General features: G+C 27.0%; 2 protein-coding genes across 5 annotated transcripts; one reads left to right on the top strand and one right to left on the bottom strand.

The window, feature by feature from the left end:
• The first annotated feature begins 757 nt into the window (after positions 1 to 757).
• LOC135931280 (uncharacterized) lies at positions 758 to 3,853 on the top strand. Of its 2 annotated transcripts, XM_065468279.1 has the most exons (3): positions 758 to 2,956; positions 3,102 to 3,424; positions 3,547 to 3,853. In XM_065468279.1, exons 1-2 carry the CDS (start codon positions 883 to 885, stop codon positions 3,380 to 3,382), a joined length of 2,355 nt encoding a protein of 784 aa, XP_065324351.1. In that variant the 5' UTR covers positions 758 to 882; the 3' UTR covers positions 3,383 to 3,424; positions 3,547 to 3,853. The 2 variants fall into 2 exon arrangements, with proteins under 2 accessions (XP_065324351.1, XP_065324350.1); XM_065468278.1 differs by having other exon boundaries at positions 3,102 to 3,853.
• Positions 3,854 to 4,832: 979 nt separating this feature from the next.
• LOC135931905 (heparan sulfate 2-O-sulfotransferase 1-like) lies at positions 4,833 to 21,262 on the bottom strand. 3 transcript variants are annotated; one of them, XM_065469220.1, is made up of 7 exons: positions 21,189 to 21,261; positions 10,643 to 10,794; positions 10,381 to 10,466; positions 8,654 to 8,801; positions 7,488 to 7,585; positions 5,637 to 5,794; positions 4,833 to 5,172 (listed from the first exon to the last, which is right to left on the bottom strand). In XM_065469220.1, the coding sequence occupies exons 1-7, from the start codon at positions 21,211 to 21,213 to the stop codon at positions 4,955 to 4,957; spliced, it is 885 nt and encodes a 294-aa protein (XP_065325292.1). In that variant the 5' UTR covers positions 21,214 to 21,261; the 3' UTR covers positions 4,833 to 4,954. The 3 variants fall into 3 exon arrangements, with proteins under 3 accessions (XP_065325292.1, XP_065325293.1, XP_065325294.1); XM_065469221.1 differs by having other exon boundaries at positions 4,836 to 5,172; positions 10,643 to 10,766; positions 21,189 to 21,262; XM_065469222.1 differs by having other exon boundaries at positions 4,836 to 5,172; positions 10,643 to 10,766; positions 21,038 to 21,192.
• Positions 21,263 to 25,834: the final 4,572 nt, after the last annotated feature.

Genomic DNA, 25,834 nt, shown 5'->3' with positions numbered 1-25,834 from the left:
ATTAATATAATTGCCAATCCAACAGAATGCATTTTGCAGGCTTATGTATTCTTAAAATGTAAATATTTTAAAATATATATTCTATGTATGTGCCCTATAAATTAATTAAATTATTTTTAGACTACTATTTTTCCTTAAATAAGTTAATGCTTCTACGGTGATTGATGTTTTTTGATACTAAAATTTTATGGTTTATATTTTTATTTAAACAACTGCATCTTTTAATATTTTCCCAAATTTATGGGAAAAAAATGTTAGTTATTAAAGATTTTATTTCTTATATAATATCTAAATGTATAATAAAAAATATTTTTATTAATAATCTTAAATTTTTATTATAGGCTTTGTTATAGTTAATTATCATTTCCTTTTACTTGGTAACTATAAATTCCATATATTAACTAGCATGCTAATCAGTAGTGTCATTAGCAAGGGGAAAGTGAAGGGGCTTTAGCATCCGAAAAAATTTGAACAGCAATTTGAATTATTTATATAATACCTAAATAAAACAGTCATTTTGAAATTGTTAACTAAAAAAATATCCAGAAATTAAAATATTTTTTGACTTGAGATTGTAAAGACTACTGATGCTTACAATGTTTAAGATCTATTGAAGTGTCTATTTTTTATGTATTAAAAAAAATAATATACTCATAATTTTTTAATATCTTTGAGATAAATATAGTTGCATTTTAATATTTAATTCTTTTTATTTATTTTTTTAGTTCCTATGATACTCTATCATTCTACCATTACTCTATATATCCTTCACAATACCTCAAGTATGTATATTCAGAATATAAATATAAAAAATGAAGCATTTATTTTAATCAAATATAATTACCCTCATGCTTTCCATAAATCACAATCAATAAATATTACATGATAACATCACATAAAAAATCAAAACAATCCATTAATCCAAAACCCCCAAAATCACCTAAATCAGATGCAATAAATAAAAATAACCATGATTCCCAAAGTAGATCCAGGATACAATACCTAGCCAAAAAATTTGAAGAAGGTAAAGAAGCTGAGCTTTTATCCATCTCTCACTTATCTACAGATTTTGAAGAAGACTCACTATCTCCTAGTGTCTTGTCCTACCTAAAACCTTTACTCCATCCCCTCAGAGATCTCACTGATAATTGGAATGTTGACATATGTCAATACCTTGAATCCTATATACGTGATATTGAAAGTCCTGAGCAGGATATCACTCATTTTGATTATCTCTCACAAGTTGATGCCATTAACAATGATAGTGATAGTCATATCAATTCACCCATCGACCTAACGTTCACAGATTTAAGCTCAATTTCATCCAGCCCTGGCACTAGTAGTGTGAGTCCCTCTATTAATCATGTCAAGAGGAAAGCTCACCATCTTGAAAAATCCTTCAGCTTTGCTCAAGCTGCTCTAGTCCTCCAGGGTTCTTGTCTCATTTACTCAAAAAAAGTAGAATACTTATACACACTTATTTGTGATTTCTCCCGAATTCATGCCCAATACCACCACATTAACCCTGAAATTGCAAATCAAACCAAATCGGATGTGGAAACCCCTAAAAGTGGGAAGTCAAGTAAGCTCCTTAATATTGATGACCACCATCACCATAAAGCTACCACCTTCCGCCTCATTGAAGATAGCAATATTCAAAACTCACCTAGTACTACTTCAGCTGACCATGTTTTGTTTTCTTGTCCTATGCATTTGCCAGTGCTAATTTTACCACCACCTCTAACTTCATTGACCCCTACTCTAATAGAATCTATAGTCAATAAATCAACAGAAGATGGTATAGACATTACTAATAACAATTTGATGCAAACAATAATTGAAAGAATTCTGCATAATTATCTACACCCACAAAAAACTATTCATGATTCCATGAAAAAATTAGTCCAGTATGTCACAGATCTTGGTTTTGTTGATGAACCCAACACCTTACGAGATAATTTTCTCACACGAGGAACTGTTGATAACCCATCAGGGTGGCTCTTGCTACCAGAACACACCACTTCTAGTCACCATTCAATTTTGCCTACCAACCACAGTTATGGTAATGTCATAAAAACTCGACAAAACATTATTGAAAATTCTTTTATTCCTCCTTTGATTTCTCTGCCAAAGGTGACTGATAGCATTGAAGAAATATATTACACCACTTCAATATCCCCAAATATATTATTTGACACTATTCCAAAGATATTACCACAAGAGAACATTGAAGAAATTCTGGAATACTCTAACCCCCAGTTTGATACTTCACTCACTACATTATCATTACCACAAGAGAACATTGAAGAAATTCTGGAATACTCTAACCCCCAGTTTGATACTTCACTCACTACATTATCCCCTATAGAGAAAATTAAGGACAAATTTGAAGACATTTCTAACTCAAAACTCAAGGCTCCTCTTAGTCAATGGTCAACACGCAAGCGTAGTGTCAAATATCCAAAAACCCATTATAAAAGTAATAACCTTGGCGCCAAAAGAGTAAAATTGGTCAGAGGTACTGATGATGTTATTGAAAAATCTAACGATGAAACGACTATTGGTGGCAATGTCGATCACTTTAACATTGATGTTGATACGGAGGACATTTTAGAATTCTCTTCAGAAACCTTATTTCACAATTCATCTCAACCAGATATACTCCATTCCAAAATAGATGAAAACTTACAAATTAATATAGATGATAGATGCTCATCCTACCTCGACAAAGCAGCTCATCATCCATCAAATACCATAACTGATCATGACGCTAGCTATGAAAGCTGGGAGAGTTTTATTAAAAACGATGTTTTAGGTCCCGGTGGATGGAAATCTAAGAAACAAAAATCGATTTTTAATATAGTCACTGATCAGGAGAGCATTTTAAAATGCCTAGAGGGCGATATTTTGCCTTCAAAATGCTTGACAGATACATCCATTAACCAACCATTATTAGGTAAAAGCTGCTCACTCTTAAGTTTAATATTATTTGCTTTTAGGGTTGTTTAATTTAAATTTAAAAAAAAAAGAATTTTCTTTTGTTTTTTCCTTAGCTCTAACCTTTGGTTTTAAAGATTTAAATTTTCATTTACTTAATTAAGGTTTAAACGTTAAACCTGACAAGTCTGCCACTTTTCAACCTACGCTCCCTTTCCATTCCTTAATAAGGCGTATATCAACTGACAACTCTGACAAAAACCTTTCAAGCTTAATTCCCCGTTTATTTTTCGCATCCCTTATACTCGCTGATTCACACAACGTAGATATAATGAGCCATTCTGGGGATATTAATAAATTTAACATAACTCTTATAAACTCAGAAAGGAACTATGATAAAATCAAGAAAGGCATGGGAAATGCTACAACATTTAGCGATGTTTAAAATAGCTGTCTTTCTCATCTTTTATACATGATATGGGAAAAGGTTTACCTTTTTTAATAGCAATGCAAAATACTATAAATCTCTAATAATCAACAATCATTTTTTTTAGTATTAACCAACCCTTTTGTACAAGGTGATTTATATACTTTTTTACTTTCCTAAAGCGATAATATAATAAGATAAAATGTCCGAAATGATCCTTTCTTCCTATTTTTACAAAGGCGAAGCAAGAGCGAAATTTTTTGACCTGGCCTGTATGAAAAAAAATAATTTTTCTACCATTATAAAAACACGACTAAACCACGGTCGATGAGTAATGTATTGCAGACCTATACAAAGGATCTCATCTTAATTACGTTATCGTTTTACATGAGGTAAAATGTATTTTAAAAATGGCTTTAGACATAATAGGGCAACCTAAATATCAAATTTTGTTTATATTTATTTGTTTATAGCTAAACTTAATGTATTTAGAAGACAATCATATGAAATTTTTTTTAAATTGTACTCATATAAAACTATTAAAAATGTGTAAATTTTTTTTTAAAATATAAATCACATTTTATAATATATATTAAAAAATTATGTTTATTATTTATAAATAATTGTAAATTTATATCGCATAATTATGTTTAAAAAAAATTAATTATATTATTGATCTCAAATTATGAAAAACAAATATATATTCTTTTGAATTATGCCTCGTAATCATCCGGTTTCATAGTGTACAAGAGAAAAGTTAGGACATGTCTTAAACTAAGCGAAATGAACCATTTTACGAAATGATATTTCATAATAGATGTGACTTTAAGTGTATTTTTTATTTATTATTATTTGTGTTGACCAGCGAAATTAAATTCATTTGGCTTATTTTGAGCCAGGAATAATGAGAAGGGGGAAAAAAATAAAGTCAACCTAATCTTTGAATAAAATTGTCAGGAAAAATATATTATTTATATAACAATCATCATAAATGCATTGTTTAAAAATGTGATAATATATATTATTTAGATAAAAAAATTAATGAGCAACAATATAAAAGATAAAATTTAAAAAATAATTCATGATTAGAACCTAAAAATACGACTATTTTATTTAAAAAGAAGGTAATTGGTCAAGTTTATTTTGGCAGTCTTATTTCAAAAAAATAAATAGTTGAGATTCGTGGCTAAAAACTTAGCACGGTATATGAGCATATTAAAAAAAGGTATCGTCCCTCTAGTTCGTATTTTTTTTTATTAGGTGTTTTGTCGTTTTGCTAAAACTAAAATTTTTCCAATTGATTCCCAAAATATCCAATTGTTTCCCAAAATTTCCAAGTTAAAATAGATTTTTAAATATATTATTAATTTTTAAATATATTATTAGTTAATTTAATAGATTTTTAAATATAATGTAAGTTAATTTAATATTGATTTCCAAAATTTGTCCAATTGATTCTCAAAATTTTTCCAATATTTCCAATTGAATCCCCAAATTTTCAATATAGTTAATTTAATAGATTTTTTAATATATTAGTTATGAGAACCCTGTAAACGGGAGTAATTTGAAATAAAATTTCTCTTGAATACTCTATCCTATATATATTTTTTGATAAACGTCATTCAAATTTATAGGTTTATGAGAATATTTCATAGAAGTTTGGTAGAAATAATCGAAAATTTGTGATGCGAATTCGTAAAATTCTTTTTCCATTAGGTATATAGAATTCGATTTGAGGAGCTTTGTAGTGGAAAGGCTGGGTTCTTTTTTGTAGGACGTTTTGCGTTTGGAAATGGACAATAACGAAGCTATATAGTTATTTATTATATTAATATAGTTTTTGTAACACAGGTTTGAATCCGTTAGACTTTTTATAGATTGCGCCATTTATGTAATGTTTTAATAGTAAACGAGTTTTTCTTATTCTTTTATTTTGTAATGTAAAAAATCAAAACCAGCCTTTATTATTCAAATTAATCTCAAAATATATAATAATAATAAAAATAAACATTTTACAAAAAATAACAAAAAACAACAATTTAATACACATCAGTTTTTATAATGAATCTCCATTAAGAAAATGTCAATATTAAATTCACTTAATGGCTGTCACCCTTTTTATTTATTCTTTTAACATTGGTAATATCAAATCATCACTCATAATTTTTAGCAATATTAGCAAATAAAAATTTAACTTAAATATATTACTTATATTTTTCACTTTTTAAAACTTCGAATCTAAAAACATGGATTCACTAATAAATATAATTACCCTCTTGAAACATGGACATAGCGCCATCAAATACAGTTGGGAGAGAGTGTTCCAGCAATTCCACGAAATCTTTTAGACGTTCCAAAGTTCCGACTAGGAAATATTTGTTAACTAAGTTGAGTTTGGCCTGTTGCAAGGCTAACTCATTTCCAGGCTGGCTAAAAGGATATTATAAATTTAATAATAAAAAAATTTAGTTTGTGTCAAAAAAAGGTTAGAAAATCGTGAAATTAAAGGAATAGAAAGGAAAGAAAAAAATTAACACCGTGTTTATTTCAATGCCTCGATTTATCCGATTTTTATCAAGAATTTGATTAAAGTGTAAAATCTCTACCCCAATTAAGTAATATTTCAGCCAAAATCTTGATTTTTTTTATCCGTTTTGGTTAAATCGGTTGAATAGAAGTTTTTAACAATCCTAACTTAGACTTTTGATTCGTTTATTTAAAATGTGCAATACTGATCAGGTGGTGGCATGCCATTTTGGTTTTCCCATGTTAATAATCTATATTAACAATTTATAAGTTGAAAGAAATTTTTTTTAATTTCATTTATTATTCTTACCCTATGAAGCTAACTGTGAATGTAAGTTATAGGGGGAAAACCAGAATGGCGTGTCACCAGCTGATTTATATTCAACGGTACTTCAAAATGGATTGTCATTGATTCATTTGCAATAAATCTTGAATCATACTTCGATTAAATAGATTCGTCTAAAGTTCGACCTCAAATTATAAAATATAGCTGGAACCCAGAAGAAAAAAAAATTAAGTTTTGTCTCTTTTGCTATAAAAGAAAATAAAAGGTTAAGTGGAATAATATTTGGAATTAGAACAAGAGGATAGCGCAATGAGTGCTTTGGCAAAAAAATCGTGTGTTAAAAAATGAATACTTTAAAACAATATCTCGATTCAATGTTCAATGCTCGGGATCTCATAATAGAGACCTGCAAAATCAATTTTTTTTTCGGCGAGACCTCGCCCTCAGCTCAGTGACGATTTTTGTAGATCTTGCCCCGGACCGTGGCCCCCAAATTTTTTTAAAGCACATCATCGGCTGTGTATTATAATGGTCTATTTCAAGCAATAACTTTGATAATTTAATTTGTATTATCTCTTTTATTCTATTTAGTACAACAACAAAAATGGAATGTTTCCCACTTTTTTTATCATTTTTTTAAATATTCGATCTGGCCAAAAAGAGAAATATGAAGGATATATAACCATAATATTCTCTCGGACGGTCCTGTATTTTATTCATGTTACCAGTATTAGGATTCTATTTCATAGTTCTCTACATGAGGAGACATAACTATTTGGAGGAGGGTGGTGCATATTATCTTATTTTGTTATAAAATCGACAACATAGAGCTGGATATAATGTTGATGCATCTTAAGGAAATTTAACAGGGACTTTTCCCCTTTCATGTACTTAACGATAATCACTAAAATTACCAAGGAGGATAAAATGTGAAAAATATTGTCACTTAGATCAAAGAAATGGATATAATAGTTTTGGCAATTATAACCTCTAACTATTGATATTATAAACTGCTTGATTTTTACAAACGATTAATCCAACATTTTAACCAAAAAATATTATGCAAAAAAGAGAGAAAAAAAAATGTTGTCTTTAACAAAAAAAAATAGTTTGCACATTATAAAAATATTTTCTATAAAGAATATAAGTTTAAATAAATATTTATTTTAGATAAATTCGGATTGGTCTATTAATTATAATTTATTCTATGTTTGAATTGACCAATAAGAATTCTTTTAAACAAAATAATCAAATTGAACGCAATGGTAAATTTTATAGGTATATTTAATTATTTAAAATTTATTTGCAAACTGGCAAAATGAGAAGTGGCCGCAAAAGTAAGGTATCTGAATCCACATCATTTTAGCGTCGCACTCAGAGCCATTTTCAGCCACGCATTCATCCAAAGTCTAATTAAAAATTTAAGATTAGATTTTTCAGAGTATTTTTAACTGATTCTTCTTATTAACTAGTATACTTCATATTCCATATTATTTCTTTCTTTATATCTTTCTTGGCTCTTCTATAATTCATAACTTTTGTTTCTTGCAATTGCGCAGGCTTTAAGATTGAAATACTTTATATGACACATTTCAAATTTTAAGTTATAATTTCAAAATTCGAAAAGATTGTCTACAAAAATAATTGCTGCAAATCGAGGCATTTTTATAGTAAAAGCAACTAGCAAACACATTTAAAAAAAAATAAAAAACTGTTCATTCTGTCCTATTCTAAAACAAATAAGCAATGGCCAATAATGATATATATTACCAGATTGGTTATACATTCCTTAAATGAATTTAAAAGATACATAGGAGTCAGCTGTAGAGCTATTTTGTGGTTTGCACATCGAATAAATGGCATTAATGTGCATTCGTATAATGATAAATAAGACAATTAGTGCATATGTAAGCCATAAAATGGTGATACCTCTGACTCACATGTATATGCACTTATGATTAATGAATCGCCAATCTATTAGTATATATACATATGACATCTCCAGAGAGGTCTTTCGTTTTAATTATAGATAATTGAATTTTCGAGGCTCTACTAACTACGGGTCTCTAACTTTATACAATTATAATTCCTATATAATATTTAAATGATAACTTAAATATCTAATCAAAATTTAGATGCTCTATCATAAAAAAAATAAGTAGAATAATAGCAAAATCTACTTCTTAATCCTCATCTTAATAGGCGTTTTTTTCGCGCAATATATAAAGATTATTTTTGCTAATTTTAAAACTTATAATGAATTGCGGTATATTTTTTTTTGAAATGAGCATATGGTTTCATAAATTATCTATGATAGGCATTTTAAATTATAGATTTCTCCATTAATCCGTTAAATGGATTATACCGCAAGCCATGCAAGCTTGGAAAACCAAAATAAGCTTTTTATCGAGTGAAAAAATGCCTATGCCTTACAGATTTTTTAAAAAAAGATATGTTGCACTATAATGATAAAATACTTTATTGTCACCCATTTTATGGCGTTTCAAGTGGGGTCTATAATCGTCCCCGAACCTTAAAAAGTAGTAATAAGACACTAGTCGGTTAAAAGGTTCCCGCAAAACATTCACGTAAACGACGTTCCTAATGTCCCCTTTAGATCCTAATCTATTATATGATTTTAGAAATTAGAAAGAAAAATAATATATTATTCATTTTTTCCTAAAGGGTATTAGGGGTGCGTAACCGATATCGAATTGGATTGGGCATCGTTAATATTTTAAAAATATCGTTCCTTGAATTGTCCGATCCTATCAAAATGACGGATAAAAGTAATTTTCAATTTTGGATGTTTAAATGGAGATTTTTTTAAATAAAGACTTTTTTGAGAATGCTCAACCGGGATTTAATCAAATTTTATTCCTAAAATTCTAAATCATTTTCTTTTTTCCCTTTTGAGGTTCAACTTTTTTTTTTTACAATGTATTTATAAAAATCCAATTCGATATCTATGGGCGAAAAAATAATAATATTAGAAGATATACCATTATAATAAATATTGTCAGATTTTATGCGCAATCCACTAGTAAATCAAGATATAACATAAAAATTAAAAGTAATGAACGTTTATTAATTTGGCCAAGTATATAAAAATAACGAAATGTTTTTATAATTAAATACAAGCGAAAGCATAGGTTAATCTAAGAATTAACCAAATAGGATTGAATTTATCATATAATATTCTAAATTAAAATTAAATCAATTAAGCGTTCTTAGTTATAAAATAACATGCAAGTTGATGATGTCAAGTTAGCCGATAGGATGTTAAAGGGCTAAGTAAATCTTTTATGATTATGTCTAAAAAAATCTTTCATTCGGTTTTTTTAAATTTCGATTTCAATCGTTATTTTTAAGCCCGAAGTCTCATCCAGAAACATGTGAGGGTAGCAATTTTTCAATTCCGCTAAGCGTTCCTAAAATTGGATATATCTAGCACGTATTCAGCTGATCCTTGAACATTTCTTTTTTAGCAAACGATAAAAAGCACTTTTGATATCTCAAATCAAGATGAAGGGAGGAATTAAATTTTAATCATAAATAAAAACCTAACCAGTAAAATACGAATTTCATTAAAATGTATGCCAATGACACATAATACCTAAATAGAGTAGAGATTTGTTCATTAAAATGCATCTTTAAATGTCAAAATCAGCAGGTGTGATAAAATACTTATCTCAATCAAATATAGTTTTAAATAGATATTGCTGCACAACAATCATTAGTACAAGAACCATGCCATTTTTATTTCCCGCATTTTTTATCGAAATGGTTTACATAAAATTTTAATGCAAATTGTTTATTAGGGAATCAAAAATGGCGCGTCACCGGCTGATTTGTATTGATAAAATTTTAATGAATGCATCGTCATAGGTATTATATGTTATTGATGTAAGCATGCCGCTGAAAACTTTTCTGTAAAGCTCCCCTTCCTCCACACCCAATGATGCTAGAGACTCAAATTATAAATTACGCATGCGCAGCAAAAATAATTAGAATTTTTTTTGCCTATATTAAAATTTTAATCCCAATCAACAGATATTTGTAATAATTATTATTTCTTGTTTTTTTTATCTCAGGTCGCCTCCAAAACATCAAAAAACGAAAAATTTCATAAACCCTTTTTTTAAATATAGAAATATAAAAATATGGCTAAAACATATTTGTGAAATTTTTAAAACTTGCAAACTTTTCAATATTGAAATAACTAAAATGTCCATGATAAACGAAAGATTTGTCAGGTATCCAGCTGGTAATATTGTTTGCTAGCAGAATCTAGATTAGTTATTTAATTAAAAATACTTAGTTGAGAGAATGGTAATATTATAACAAAATATTGATATTGAAAAATTACTACATACTTAATTGGTGGTTATTAATATTTATTCTTACTTTCATGATGTTTGATGAAAAATTAATCGAGAATTTTAAATTTAATAAATTAAATTGACTTGATCCATAGGAGTTAATAGGTTTCGTTTGAATGATGTGTTCAAATAGACCACGTTGAAATTATTAACACGCGACATTTTGTATATAATATGCATCAAGAAAGTGCTACCAGTTTTGGGAATTCTATTATATACGATTATATAATGTTTATCTAATTATTTTTTTTTAAAAATATAAAGCTTGCTAATTTTGTTGGAATTTAAAAATTATTGAGATGGGAGGGGGATAATAATTTATAGAGCCAATTCAAGAAAGGAGTTTTATATGTGCAAAATATTGAAAAATATATATTTATATTATTATTATTCAAGAGGAACGAAGCAGAGCAAAAAAATATATATTGCGACCTTATATATTTTTCAAGAAAGTATATTATGATTAAAATTTTTATTTTAAGATAGTTTTCAGTTTTTTTAATGGATTAATATATTAAATCCTAATATTATAATTAGATTTTAAATATAAACTGGGTGGGTACAAGAGGTATTGTCAAAGACTCACCTTCTAAGCCAATGCCCCCCCCCCTCCCTCCATTTTCAATTATAATTATCAAGAAAGGGAATCTAAATAAAAACTACTCTCTTCTATTTAAATAAAAAAATTGCAACCCCCCCCCTCTATGAGAGAAATTAAAAATGTTATTGAAGATATTTTTTATAAGTAATTTTAGTTTTCATTTTAGAGTTAAATTTTTTCCTAAAAATTTTGAATTAGTATAATTTTAAAAATTTTAACTTTTCCATACTTTTTTAAATGATTTTTAAGTGACATATTATATATATTTTAATGGAAGGGTGGGGAGAGGGGAGGATGGGTAAGCGTAATTCTCCGGAAAAAAAACCAGAAAAAAATCCCCGAAAATAATTCCCCAGAAAAAAAATCCCAGGAAAAATAATCTCCTTGAAGATAATTCCCCGGAAAAAAAATCCTTGGAAAATAATTACCCGGAAAAATATTCCCCTGGGAAAAATTCCCATAAAAAATTATTCCCCGGAAATAAATTCCCCATTTTTTAGATTTTAAATTAAATATGGGGGAAAATTAATCCCCGGAAAAAAATTCCCGAATAATTTTTTTAAATTATCAAAAAATAATCCCGCCGCTAAAATAACGAAAATATTTCTAAAAAATTATATTAGTATTTTCTGAACGTTGAGAGTATTTCTTTTTTAATTCCAAAAGGGCAATCTTTAAATGAGAATTGGTAAATCGGTTAGTAGCTTTTATATTTTATAATTTAGTAGATAGCATAAAAAGTATAGATTTGTGACGATAGATTTTTATAGAAATATATGAAAATTATGAAAGAGGTTTTACAATTTAAAATTGAAGAGAAAAATGTGAAAGCAAATTTTTCCCTAGAAAGAGAAAGGTTATTTCCATAATCCACTTTTCATCTAGACTTGAATAGATATTATGAAAACAGGTAATTAAACCACATTATATTTACCATGAAGAGGGGGTGGGGGGGAGGGTTATTTCTAACACGCCACTAAGGTTAAAATAAATATAACATTAAAATGAATATTATGACACTATTCTGTTTAGTTCGTTTATATCAGTTTGAATCCCGGACAAAAATAACATAATGGAATTTTTTTTAATATACTATTTATTCTAAATAATATTTGTTTATTTTTATAAATATTATAATTTTAAATATATTTAATTCATCAAAGAAAACATGAGGGACTATAATCTTAAAATATAAACTTTTTTATTTGAAAGTTTCTAACTCAGGAAATGTTATTATTACATAATCCCAGTTAGTTCCCTGATATTATTATTATTTATAAGGTTGAAAGGAAAGTTATGCTCAAGAATAAATAAACTTATATATTTGGGTGTTATATTCTTTGTAATTTTGAAACAAACGATTTTCATTTAGTTTTTTTATTACTTTTTATAAAATTTTCTTTTACTATTTTAAACAATTTTGATAATTTTAATAAATTTTTATGTTTATTTTTCCGTTAAATAAGCATGCTAAAATTTTTCATGAGGGCTATTCCTACAATTATCATAAAACTACGAAATATTTTAAAAGATACAAATGTACATTATATAATGCTGAAAAATGCCCAGTTATTTTGAAATATTACAATGAAAATGACTATACATTGGAAAATACGCCTCATATTCATCCTATAAACCCACATGAATATCAAATTGAAAATGCTATAAGAACGATGAAAAGAAAAGCCTCTAAAACAAATCAAAATACTTGCTAAATATACGCATAGGAAATGCTGTCTCCCGAATCTAGAAAAAGACTTCTGGATGAAGATAGTATCAAGAGGACACTTAGAAATCACAAAATAAAAAGGTTTCCTCCTATTCCGGCCACATTAGAAGAATTAAGCATTTCAGGTTAAATCATATTTATGTCTAAAAAACTTTTTAAATGAAAATATCTTTTAATATTAGAGGATTGGGCTACAACCGGATCTCCCACGAATGAGAGATTTCTTTTGCATGATAATGGCAGAGATTACTAATGAACGAATAATTATATTTGCCACATATTATATGCTTAAAATGTTAGCCGAAACGAAAACTTGGTATATAGACGGTAATTTTAAATTGACTCCTCATTTATTTTTGCAGCTATATGTAATTAGAATACCTTTTAAAACACTGTTTATTACAGCGGAATATTTTTTGTTACAAAGAAAAACGTACACAACGTATAAAGAAATTTTTAATATTTTACTCGAAAAAGCCCAAGAACGGAATTTAGTCATAGATCCGATAACAATTTATATGGATTTTGAAAAGGCCGCAATCAATGCCGTCGAAAATACTCTAGGTTTCTTATTACGATTTAATTACATCTATATACTATCGAAATATGTTAGGGCCTTGATTTTAAAATGTATTTTGGACCGTGGACCTTGAAATTTTTTTTAATTCTATTTTCATTTTTCTGTTGTTTTTAGGAATATTTTAAACGGTTTTTTTATGAGTGTAGGATGAACGCACCCATCTCTAGTAATTAATGAAAATTGATAAAGACATAAATATTAAATAAAACCTATACAATAATTTTAATCTCTATTTTTTCAACTTTTAGGTAGAGATATCATCATCCAAGGATGTTTTTATCATCTAACTCAATCCACTCATAGGAAAATTCAAGAATTGGGCTTAGAATGATCATATCGGAATGATCCAACGTTATGTTTATTTGCTGCTAGGATCGATGGATTAGCATTCTTACCTATACACGATGTCAAACGAGGTATGGAGTATTTAAAAACCATTGTATCGGATGAAAAGAAAGAATTATTGAAATATTTTGATAAAAATTATGTGAATGGAGAATTGAGATATGGGAGAAACTCTCAAAGGCAAGTAGAGCCATTGTTCACACCTGAAACATGGAATGTGTTCAACGTTACGATTGCTGGGGAAAATCGAACAAACAATGTATGGGAAGGATAGAATAATCGATTTCAGCATATTATAGGCCACAAAAAACCTAAGATATGGAACTAATCGAAAAAATGTATATCATTTAATAAAATTATAATTATTTCTTTTCTGTAAATTTTAAAAAAAATTCATAAGCAAAATAATAATTGTTAGATTCATAAAATATAATACTCACTGCTGATAATCACCTCTGGATGTATTTTGATTAAAATGGTCAGTATTTTTCATCACTTTTGGCAGTATTTATAAAATTGGGCAGTAAAAATATAATTTTGCAAGTTTTATATTGATTTTGTATTCAGTCAGTTAAATTCTTAAAGTAGGTAAATACTTCAGTAAAATAATTTTTTTCAAATAGAAGGGATCAGATTAAATTGCAATTCGCCACAGAATTTATAATTATATTATTTAATAGCTTATCCTTATAAAAACAAAAAAGGGCGCTATTTAAGAGTTAGTAAATTGTGAAAAGCCTCTTATCTCCAACTGATATTTAAATTTTTAATATATTTCTAAAAAAAATGATTAAAATTTGTGTATTTTTTAAAAGTAAAAATTTGATTTTCAATAAATATCTAAAAGTTGATGAAAATGTGTAAAGGTGAACTAGATTTATTTAACTTTCGTTTTATTATTTAAAACCTCAAATCCTCGAAGGAATTTGACTATAAAAAACATTTCTATTTAATTAATAGTGCAAAGCAGATCCGGGTCAAAAAATGATATGAATTTATGCCGGGCCAAAATAAAAAATCAGAGCTGGCCATTATCATTACTTAACTTATAATAATATTTAGCTTAATATTACAGAGACTAGGTAATTTTTGAATTTATAAATCCGGGCCAAAATAAAAAATCTGGGCTGGCCATAATATTTTGCATAATATCAGAGAGAATAGATATCCAATTCGTTTATTTTATAAATATTGCTTTGTTAATTTTCACTAAACCTGGGTTCGGGATAAGTTCATAACATTATACATTATATTTATTACTATTAATTAATAAATTAAGTTTTTGTTAGGTTTAATATTAATCACAAGTACTATTTTATTTTGAAAATTTTTATTTGGAAGAATTTTATAGGAATTTTTGACGATTTTCTCAAAATATTTTAGGGATTTTTTTCCGGGGATATTTTTTCTAATATTGTTAATTTTATAAAAATAATTGTATATTTTATAGGATTTAAAAAATGGGGAATTTTTTTCCGAGGAATTATTTTCTTTGGGAATTTTTTTCCGGGGAATTATTTTCCAAGGGAATTTTTTTCCGGAGAATTATTTACCTGGGAATTTTTTTCCAGGGAATTATTTTCCTGGGGATTTTTTTTCCGGGGAATTTTTTTTCCGGGGAATTATTTCCTAGATTCGGGAGCATGATACAAATATTAGCAAATTTCCAAAAATGGGAATGTTTCCATAATGCTCCATGGTGGGTTATGCCTATGAAATACGCTTTCAAAATTGAGTTTTGATACTAAGTTTAATCATAAATAATCAGAGTTGCTAAAAGATACTTTTAAATGGATCTAGATAGATACATTGTCGCAAAAACGTATATAGATACAGATATAATTTTTACTATACTTTATGTAAGGTGTGCATGATTAATTTATTTCATTTGCTAACATTAAAATTTTGAAGTGGGCAAAAAAATTTATTGAGGTTATATCAAATCTGTATACAAATGTAAAATTAAAATAATGATTGATAGATTTTAATAATTCATATACAAAAATATATAAATAAATGATTATAAATAATTGTTAAATTTTAATACAAAATTTTTATAAATAATGCACTCCCATTTATCTGTAAAAAAACATTTTTAATCATACTAAACTCTTTCTACAGTGGCACTTGATGTCAGAGTGGTTATTATGTTGAATGAATAAGAACCTTATATTGGTAAATGATTAAATATTTTAAAATATTGCTACTCGTTTTAAAAAAGAATATTCAAAATTTGATGAATGTCAAAACTTATATCAATATTTATATTAGAGACCTGCAGTAAAATTGCATGTCCCAGTCCAGGTTTTATATTTTCAGGTCTAGCCAAGCCTGAATCTTTTTTGTTTAAAAAAATTTTGGTCAGACCTGGCTTGGATTTTTAAAAAAAAATGAAACTCAGAATAGTAAATTTTTTTTATAGCCTTGGATTAAAAAAATATACACATTGAGTATTTTAGATAGTTTTTCAGCGAATATGAAATCCATATATAATATCTTCTAATTATCTTATCACTTTATTTGTCATAAAGGAGTGAGTTTAAATCATCACACTTTCAATTCGACTGATTGATGAATTCCCTCATTTCCATCATATAAATTATTTTGTGCTCTCTCCCTGGCATCATATATAATTGCCTGAATTTGGGAGAGGGAAAAAGAGATAAAATGATATTTATACAAAATAAATTTTTTCCTTAAAAAGTGCATAATATTTTTAATATTGAGAGTATTAAATTTACATTCCCTTTATGTTGTTGTTTTATAAATGATTGAATATCACCTAAAATAATTAATTTGAATAATATTTTACTATAAATATTTTATAAGGATAAAAAAAGGAAAATAGGAAATATGATAAGTGAATCAATGTGATATAATGTTTGTTCTAAGATATACAATTTTTAAATATATTTTATTTATTATTCAGCCCGGCCTGGGTTTTTTAAAAAAAAATTAGGACCAGGACCTATATATTTAAAAATATATATGGTTCAGCCTAAATACCTGGGGTAAGCCTGAAGGTCTCTGATTTATATCATCTAAGGATACACCCAAAAATCTAATATTAAATTATTTGATTTCTTTCCAAGGATTTCTTATATAAAAATTATAATATAAAATTTACCATGTTGTCATCATCCATAGCATAAAATAAATGTTATCTTATTTGTCTTTGTGATGAAATATATTTATTATTGAATGAATTTAATTCAAATATTATTATTTATATAAAAATACATAAAATAAAATTATATCAAATTGTATCTAAAGATAAATCTAAATAGTATGCATATATAAATACTTTTTAAAGACATATCTAGATCAGGATTGATCAGCGGGAGACTCCCACAATTTTTTAGTTTACACGCAGACAATTCTCTCCCACAAAACTACTGCAATTGGAAATCTCCCGCAAAAATCAACCGCAATTTTTTAATTTCTCCCACAATTTTTTTTAAAAGTATTTTAACGTTTTTTATAAATAATAATTTTGAGAGTCATTAATTGATTATTTTTATATTTTTAAAATAAATTTTAAATATTTATTTGAAAAACATGTCTAGTTTGTAAATTTCTTTCCTATTTTATTTTTATCTAATAATAAATCAACATCATTTCATTCATATAAGTCAGTACAGGGGAGTATATCAACATCGATTGCAATACAAAGATATTCTCAAAATAATACAGATGCAACTACATTTGAGGAAATCGTATACATCTATGATGTAGTTCCACATTCACAGAGCTATATCATCACAATGTGGGTCGAATCTTTTTTTCATGATATTTAACGACTCCAATATAAGTGCAAACCTTACTTGTGGTAGAACAAAAATGAGCAAGGCTATCACAAATGTTTTAGGATCTAAATCCAAGAGGTCAATGGTAGGCGATTTAAAAAATGGGCACACCCATATGCAATTCTAACAGATTCATCTAATAAGGGAAATATTATAACATTTCCCTTGATTAGCTATTTCAATAAGAATAAAGTCTCAATAAAACTGTTAAATTTTTTTTCCTCGGATAGTGAAAAATCCAACGATGTAGCTAGCCACATAATGGTAAATATAGCTGATTCAATGTTATCAATGATTTGCATGTCAGCTTTCTGCACTGATAATGCCTCTGTAAATTTTAGCAAAAACCAAAGTTACCGAATTGAGGCAGCACAATAATGAATTAATACCAATTGACTGTATATGCCATATACTGCATAATTCTTGCAAGAAGGCAATGAATGAACTATCTGTGGATGTCGAAATAATTATGATGAAATGTTTTAACGAATTTAGTTCATCAACTAAAAGAGTTAATGAATTAAAAGTGTTGGTGAAGTGGTCTAACTTGGAATGGTGAGAGGTGTTGCGATATATATACTTAAAGTTAGATGGTCTAAAAGCAGAGGAGAAATGGGTAAAAAAATTTCGTAATAACGATAAATCCCCTTGCTTGGAAAAAATATGCTAGTATGTCTTCACCTTACTTCATTCTAATGCCTCATCCGAACACATTTTTAGCCTGATGAGGACTGCATTGAAAAAGGAGAGAAATCGGATTGCTTTAACAACATTAGAGGCCGAGCTAATGATTAAACAAATATATATGTCATGCCAGGAATTTTATAAATATCTCAATAACGACGGTAAATATTTATTTCTATTATTTAAATATCAAATAAAATTAATTATGTTTTAGCAATGGGGCCATAAAATTTATTGTCAATTTTTAACTGTAAAGATGAACACATCTGCAGCATAATTTTGTGAATCTTTGTTAAGATTTTTCTGATTGCAACTACACATTAACAGCATGTAGTAGATTTCCTATATGTGAAATCATTTCTAAATATATCTCCGCCATTCATTATTGAAAAATATTTTCAAAATGTTAGGACAGCTTTTACAATTTTTATTTAAGAAATATTTATTTAAAGGTTTATATAATTTTAAAATTCTATCAATGGTGGAACATATTGCAACCAACATTGTGCTGACTCAATTCTGTAAATACACTCTGGTTTTTTCCAAATTCACTGAGGCATTATCATATCTGAAAGCTGACATGCAATTTATTGATAATCCGAATCTGCTATATTTACCATTATATGGTTAGCTAGGTCTTTGGATTTTTCACTATTTGAGGGGAAAAAATTTAATAGTTTTCTTGAAACATCTTTAATTTTGTTAAAATAGTGGAGGATAATATTTCCCTTATTAGATGCATCTGTTAGAATTGCTATGTATGCCCATCTTTCAAATCATCAATTGACCTCCTGGATTTAGGCCCTAAAACATTGATGATAGCCTTGCTCATTTTTGTTCTACAAGTATAGTTTACATTTATATTAGAGTCGTTAAATATTATGGGAAAAAGATTCTACCAACATTGTGATGATAAGTATCTCTGTGAATGTTGTATTACAAGATAAGTGATTACAATTGGGCAACTGTAGTTGCATCTATTTTATTTCTTATTTTTGGAGTACCTTATTATGTAATTAAGTGATACGTGATAATTAAGCGCCTGTCCCTATAATGTTATACACACAAATGGTAGTCCAATTGCGGTCTTTTTGCGGGACATTTGCATAAAATATATTTTTAATTGTAAAATTAAAATCGTTTTTTTTATAAAATTTTATCTTGTTTACATTCTTTAATATTTAAAAAAGATTATTTTTTTTTATAAATTAATATATTTTAATAAATCAAGATGTTATTTTATTTTGAAAAATAGTTACCGAACTTGTATTTATATAAACTAATTATAAAAAATAATAGGCGGATAATTAAGTCAATTCAAAATCCCAACCGAAGGCCTAGCAATTTCTATATTTCTACCACAATTTTTAAATTTCTCCCGCATAATGAAATTTTGACCTGGTAACCCTGATCTAGATACAAATACCACATTTTTGCATCTAGATACTTGAACAACTCTGTAAATAATGTATTTTAAATGCTATGTATCAAATTATAACAATTCTATTAATGAAATTGATTCTAAGATATATTAAATCCCATATAAGTTTTTGATTTATTTATAATTTTAAATATTACTGATACGTGATATATAGCACTTTTGCCCTCTAACGTTGAAGATTCAACAGAGCTACGCTAGGTTTTCCTCATTTCCATCTAATTGGAACAATTTAATTTGGGTATAAAAATAAAAATATGAGGAGCCCTCCACACGTTTGTGGGCAAGCCACACGTACTTGTAGGCACAACATTTCGAAAAATGTTGCTTAAACCTCTATAGGCTTTAATTTAGAAGGAGTGGGACAAAGAAAAAACCTATACCCGAGAACTACAGTATAATTTAATTACTTAAAAGGTGGGTGATGGCTGATTTTAAGCTTAATTTCTTTAATGTAAGTTATATCTGTAAATAAATATGATTAAAATAAAATAATATTTACCTGAACCAAACCCATATGTGCTTAATAAAAATTCCAATTTGTAATTTTTAAATTTATTATAAAAAATGGTTAATTTAATAATAATAACAAATTAATGTATGAATGTATATAAAAAACAATTTAAATATTGCTTTAAATAAAAACCAAAGACCTTCATGGGCCTAATATAATAACTTCTAGTGAGTGTAGGTTTTTGAAATTTTAATGGGCTAGGACCTAAATTTTTCATTTAAAATTAAAACAGTTGCTAAAAAAATATAATAATTTTTGTTTTCTAATAAATAAATTTCAGTATTGCAAACAAAATTATTTACTAAATACACTGAGAAATTGTTTATATATAAATTAAATTTTTGAAACTTATTATGGTTAGGAATTTTTTAAATAGTAAATATGGGCCTAGTCTATAAAAATTTTGTGTAAGCCTGGGCTGGGTCTGATCAAAAAATCTAGTCCCATGAAGGTCTATAATGAAAACATATTTTAAACTGAAATTACTTTAAAATTTAAGCATTTTGTTTAAACAATTTGCAAAATCCTACCTCAATTTACAAAGCTTCATAAATTATTTTATAATCTTTTAAATAATGCTGAATTTAGAAGCATAATGTGGTTAACTAAAACATATTTTTAAAAAAAATTAATAATGTTAAATTAACATCAAAATAGAGCAATTGCCTAAAGTAAAATGTCCAAATCCCTAAATAAATCATTATAAGATTAAATTTTGTGATCAATCACTTTCACGTAAAATTATATTAAACTAAATATATATTAAAAAGGTTTAAATTTACCTAAAAATATATTATGTTTCATAAGTTCACCAGTAATTTTAGCATATTGTTTAAAAATATTCCAATTAGAATAAAACGTGCATATCACAATTAAAAAAATCACGAGAAGGAATATTTTAAATTTTTTGAAAAACATGATAAAATAATAAACCGTTTTCCAAATTGAAGATTGCCATTCTGTTAGGGTTTATGTGGCCTGTCTAAGCTGACATGACCATGAATCACGTGATTGTCATAATCTTATATTACCCATCTTATGTTAAAATTTTAAAGCAGATGATTTTCAATTTCCAATTTAATCTTCAAAATCGTTATCCTCCATATTTTGTATTCAATTACTTTTTTATTTGTCATAATACATATATAATATAAAATTTCAAACCTAACATTTTTATTTACATGATAATAAAAATAGAATGTTATAATTTTAAAATAATAATATACATATAAATGCTATATATTTTATTTCCCCAAAATTAATTTAAATCATTCATCAATAAATCTTTTGAAAATTCTAATCTTTTATTACTATTAAAATCAATAGTTTCGAATTTTATCAAATTGCGCTAACACCACTTGTTCCACGACTGATCAGCATGTTTCATAAAGTTCTCTACACCTTATCAACAATATATAAATAATTAGAACTTTTGTCAATCATTCCTTACTGCCAGGGGCGTCACTCTCCGTTAAATCTTAGGGCTCAAAGAACATTCAAAGATTATTTTTAATTATTTTCACAATACTCTCTTTTTTTATCAAGCATTATCTAAAATTACCTTTTTTTTAGCGAATATTATTCAAAATTACCTCCTTTTTACTTTTAAGCTAACATTGTCCCAAACGATGGCTACGTACTAATCCAGACTCGGCCAGTGGGAAGTGTAGCCTGGGAATCACAAATAAATCAAGAGATTTCAGAGTTCAAACAAAACAAATATATAAAATAGTATATTAAAAAAATATTATTATGAATAGCCATAATATAAATGGATATATTTTCAGTAGATAACCTTATTGAGTAAAACGATGAGAAATAAAAATTATACAAATATTTACTAACATTATGCAAAATAAAAAGTATATGCCAATAAATATGAATATTGTTTGGAAGACCATTTTGGCACGCTTTTTATAAGGTAGGAGCCTTAAGAATAAATATAGAATAATATTTAAATAATAAATATAGCATACCATGTATCCTGGGCTAACCTATAAAAATAAAGAAATCAAATTTTAAATAAATTATAAATTTAAAATTATAGATAAGTTAATGTCAGACGATATTATAACTATATAGTCACTAACCTTATTTACGATAGAGTTGGCCTAAAAAATTAAAGATAAAACATTAAATAAAATAAACATGCAGAGTTAATATCAAGTACATTGCCTTATTAGGTAATTCTTTTCGTTGAGATGTGAATATCTTGTTTAAATATTTTTTAACTCGTGGAAATAAATGCATTAGATAGCAAATGATCTAGGGAATATATCCTAAAATACAAGGAATATTTGTTATTTTTTATACACATATTTGCTTCCAACAAAATGTTTTTTTGTTATATTTGGATTTTAAAAATAAAGAAATGAAAAGAATGAGTAAAGGAAAAGAAAAGAAAAAGTAAGTGTCCTAGTATGTTAGGTATTAAAAGCGTGTATTCCCATTTAATTTTGTTAAACGTCAATCAGATGGATTGTATACATCTGATTGGGGAATAATTATTATTATTATATGTAAAGAAGAAAAAAATAATTATAATATATATTTTTCGAGATATATTTTTAATTCATTTTTAAAGTTTTGAAATTTAAAAGGAAAAAATTATTTTATAAATTAATAAGCTAGTATATTTTTTTTGTTAAGATATTATGATTCTTTTTGTGTCAATTTTTTGATGATTTTTATAAATTAATAAAGTGAATTAAATATATTCTTTCTACGATACTTTTAACTATACTTTCAAAGTAAAAAAAGGAAATTGAAAAGAAGGAAGTGGAATAGAAAAAGAAAGAGAAGAAGTAAAAAATGGTAAGAAAAAAGGTAATGGAGAGAATAGGGGAAAGAAAAAAGGAAAGAAAGAGGAAGGGGTGGGAAAAGAAGAAGGGAACGAAAGGAGATAGGGCAAAGAAAAAAGAAAGGGGAAGGAAAAGATAAATAGAAAGGAATAATAAAATGGAAAGAAAAAGCTGGAAAGGTGAAGACAAAGAAAAGGGAACTGTAGAAGATAAAGTAAAAAAAGGGAAATAAGAAGGGAGAGAAAAGGGAAAGGAAAAGACGAAATGGAAGAAAGGGAGAAATGGAAAGAAAGGGAGAAATGGAAAGAAAGGGAGAAAGCGAAAGAAGAGAAGAAAGACGGATAAAGGGTTATGGCAGATAAAGAAAAGAAAAAGGGAAAGGGAAAGGGAGAGATAAGGAAAAGGCGAAAAGAATAAGAAAAAATAAAAGCAAAAAAAAACGATTAGGGAAAAAAAAGGAATAGGGGGAAATGGGAAAGGAAGGTTAACGAAAAAGGTAAAAGATAATACGAATGGAATAGGGAAAAAGGGAAAAAATTTACATATTTCCTTATAATATATCCCATAAAATTTTAACATAACTTTCCCTCTAAATACTAAAATAATATATAATGATGAAAAAGCTGTGATAGTGGAGGAATTATTAAATGTTTGAAATATCCTGTAATATTATTTCTATTGTCATAATACTAAAAAAATTGTGTATTTATAGATTTTAAAAATATTAACTTCAATCTTTCATAGTTTTTCTTTATATTTGTTGTAAAAAAATCTTTATTAATTCAATATAGTTTTTGTTTATATTCGTTGTAAAACTTATCAAGATTCAAGCTTAGATTAATTTTGAACTTTGTATATACAATATATAAATCTAAAAGAGATTTTATAAATAATATAAAAATTATAAATACTTTTTTGGATTCATATGAGAGAAAAAAAATCTAAAGAGTCAGTTAGAATATGAAGAAAATGTGTGCTAGGGGCAAAATTATTGAGTGTTTAAAATAACTTGTAGCAGAGTTGTACATTTGCTCAAAATAAAAAGATCTTGATCTTTGAAGATCGTAAAATTTGAAGATCTTTTATTTTTTAAAAATTGTGTAAGGATCTTCAAAGATCTTCTTGATATTTATTTTTTTACCCCTTTATTAAAAGCCCAGATGTTTTTCAATTTTATTAATATAATATTTCTTTTATGTTTTATACCTCTCCTCCTGCCTTGATGAAAATTGAAAAACATCTGGGCTTTTAATAAAGGGGTAAAAAATAAATATCATGAAGATCGTTACACAAAATTTTTAAAAAATAAAAGATCTTCAAATTTTACGATCTTCAAAGATCTTGCGCAAATTTTTGAGCTAGATCTCGCTCAAAAATCTTCAAAGAAGATCTTTTGTACCACTCTGACTTGTAGTATTATTTCTCTTGTCTAAATATTAAAAAATTTGTATATAATATGATATATATTTATAGATTTTTTAAAAATATTAACGTAGATCTTTCAGTTTTTCGTTATATTTGTTGTAAAATAATCTTTCATAATTCAACAAATTTATTATGTATATCAATTTGAAAGAAGTTAAAAATAATAAATATTTTTTTAGCTCCATATGATTGTTAAAAAAATGTCCTGATGAGTAAGGATATAACGTAATGAGGACATGACTTATAGAGGACATGATGAGGCCATCTCAAAATTATAATATAGATTACCTTTTTTTAGTGATATAAATAAAAAATAAAAATTTCGAAGGGGTTATTCAAATTTTCAAGGGGCTCGAGCCGCTGCGTACCTCCCACCTTTAGTGATGATACTGCTTTCTGCCAGCTTAACGTAGTTCCGTTCTACCCAAACCGGTTGCGAATCTTCAAAATCTCGTATCTATCGTGATTCATTTTTTGGAGATTTTGCAACTTTTCTATTTCATTACTGGCATCCAGTCTTACCTAATTAAAACTTGTTTTTCTCTACCCGCCTAACATCATTTTTGCAGGACTTCGACTAGTTATACTATGTTCACTCATGCGATATTTATCCAAAATCTTAAAGTATTATTCAGAATATCTTCCACTATCTCGCGTAGCTCTATTCTTTCCTTGAGCGTGCGAATCGTTCTTTCAACTTGGCCATTCCTAGGATGATAAGGTGTTGACTTAATATAAATAAATATTTTTGTTTGAAAAAAAGACTTAATTATTATTTATATGAATTGAGGACCATTATTGAAAACAATTAGCCTATGCATCCCAAATCTTGCAGACCATCTCTTCAACTTTCTAATAATTTGATTGGTAGTCGCAATCCTCCGAGATACCTTTACCAATTTTTGAATAAGAATCGACTAAAACGAACCATGATAAGAATCCAGTGGTCTTGCCAAATCTATATGCAATCACTGTTCCTGACAAACAAAGATAATTTAACAATTTATTCGTTTCTTATATTTTCATTTGAAATCAAATTTATAAAAACATCATTTAAAATTATTTTTAAAAAAGAACCCCGTCCGAGCTTTAAAATTTAAAAACTCAAAATAGTCATGCTTAAAATGTAAATTTTATAAATATCCAGGAGGGTTTTTCTCTTTCTATCTTTCTGTTGTATATATTTTGATATAATATGTTTATTTAGTTGTATATATTTTGTTATGATGTTTATTTAAATAAACGCAAAAAGAGTTAATATAAAGTGTTTATTTTTACTGTTCCGCTGTTATATACGAGAGATATAATTATTTTTCTTGTTATATAAGAAACTGTAAATATATTTTATATATA

Source organism: Gordionus sp. m RMFG-2023, chromosome 1 (genome assembly GCF_954871325.1).
Source record: "Gordionus sp. m RMFG-2023 chromosome 1, tfGorSpeb1-WG-v2, whole genome shotgun sequence".
NCBI lineage: Eukaryota > Metazoa > Nematomorpha > Gordioida > Chordodea > Parachordodidae > Gordionus > Gordionus sp. m RMFG-2023.
Note: the sequence above shows the minus strand (reverse complement) of the source record. Positions and strands in the feature narration are given on the sequence as shown.

Excerpts from the sequence above, each read along its gene's own strand:
- LOC135931280 (XM_065468279.1), top strand. The coding sequence starts at position 883 with ATGATAACATCACATAAAAAATCAAAACAATCCATTAATCCAAAACCC. Across the intron at positions 2,957-3,101 it reads CATTAACCAACCATTATTAG|GTTTAAACGTTAAACCTGAC; the intron begins GTAAAAGCTGCT and ends TACTTAATTAAG.
- LOC135931905 (XM_065469220.1), bottom strand. The coding sequence starts at position 21,213 with ATGGCAATCTTCAATTTGGAAAACG. Across the intron at positions 10,795-21,188 it reads AATCTTCAATTTGGAAAACG|ATAAACATTATATAATCGTA; the intron begins GTTTATTATTTT and ends AAAAATAATTAG. Across the intron at positions 10,467-10,642 it reads TATTAACTCCTATGGATCAA|ATTCTGCTAGCAAACAATAT; the intron begins GTCAATTTAATT and ends TAACTAATCTAG.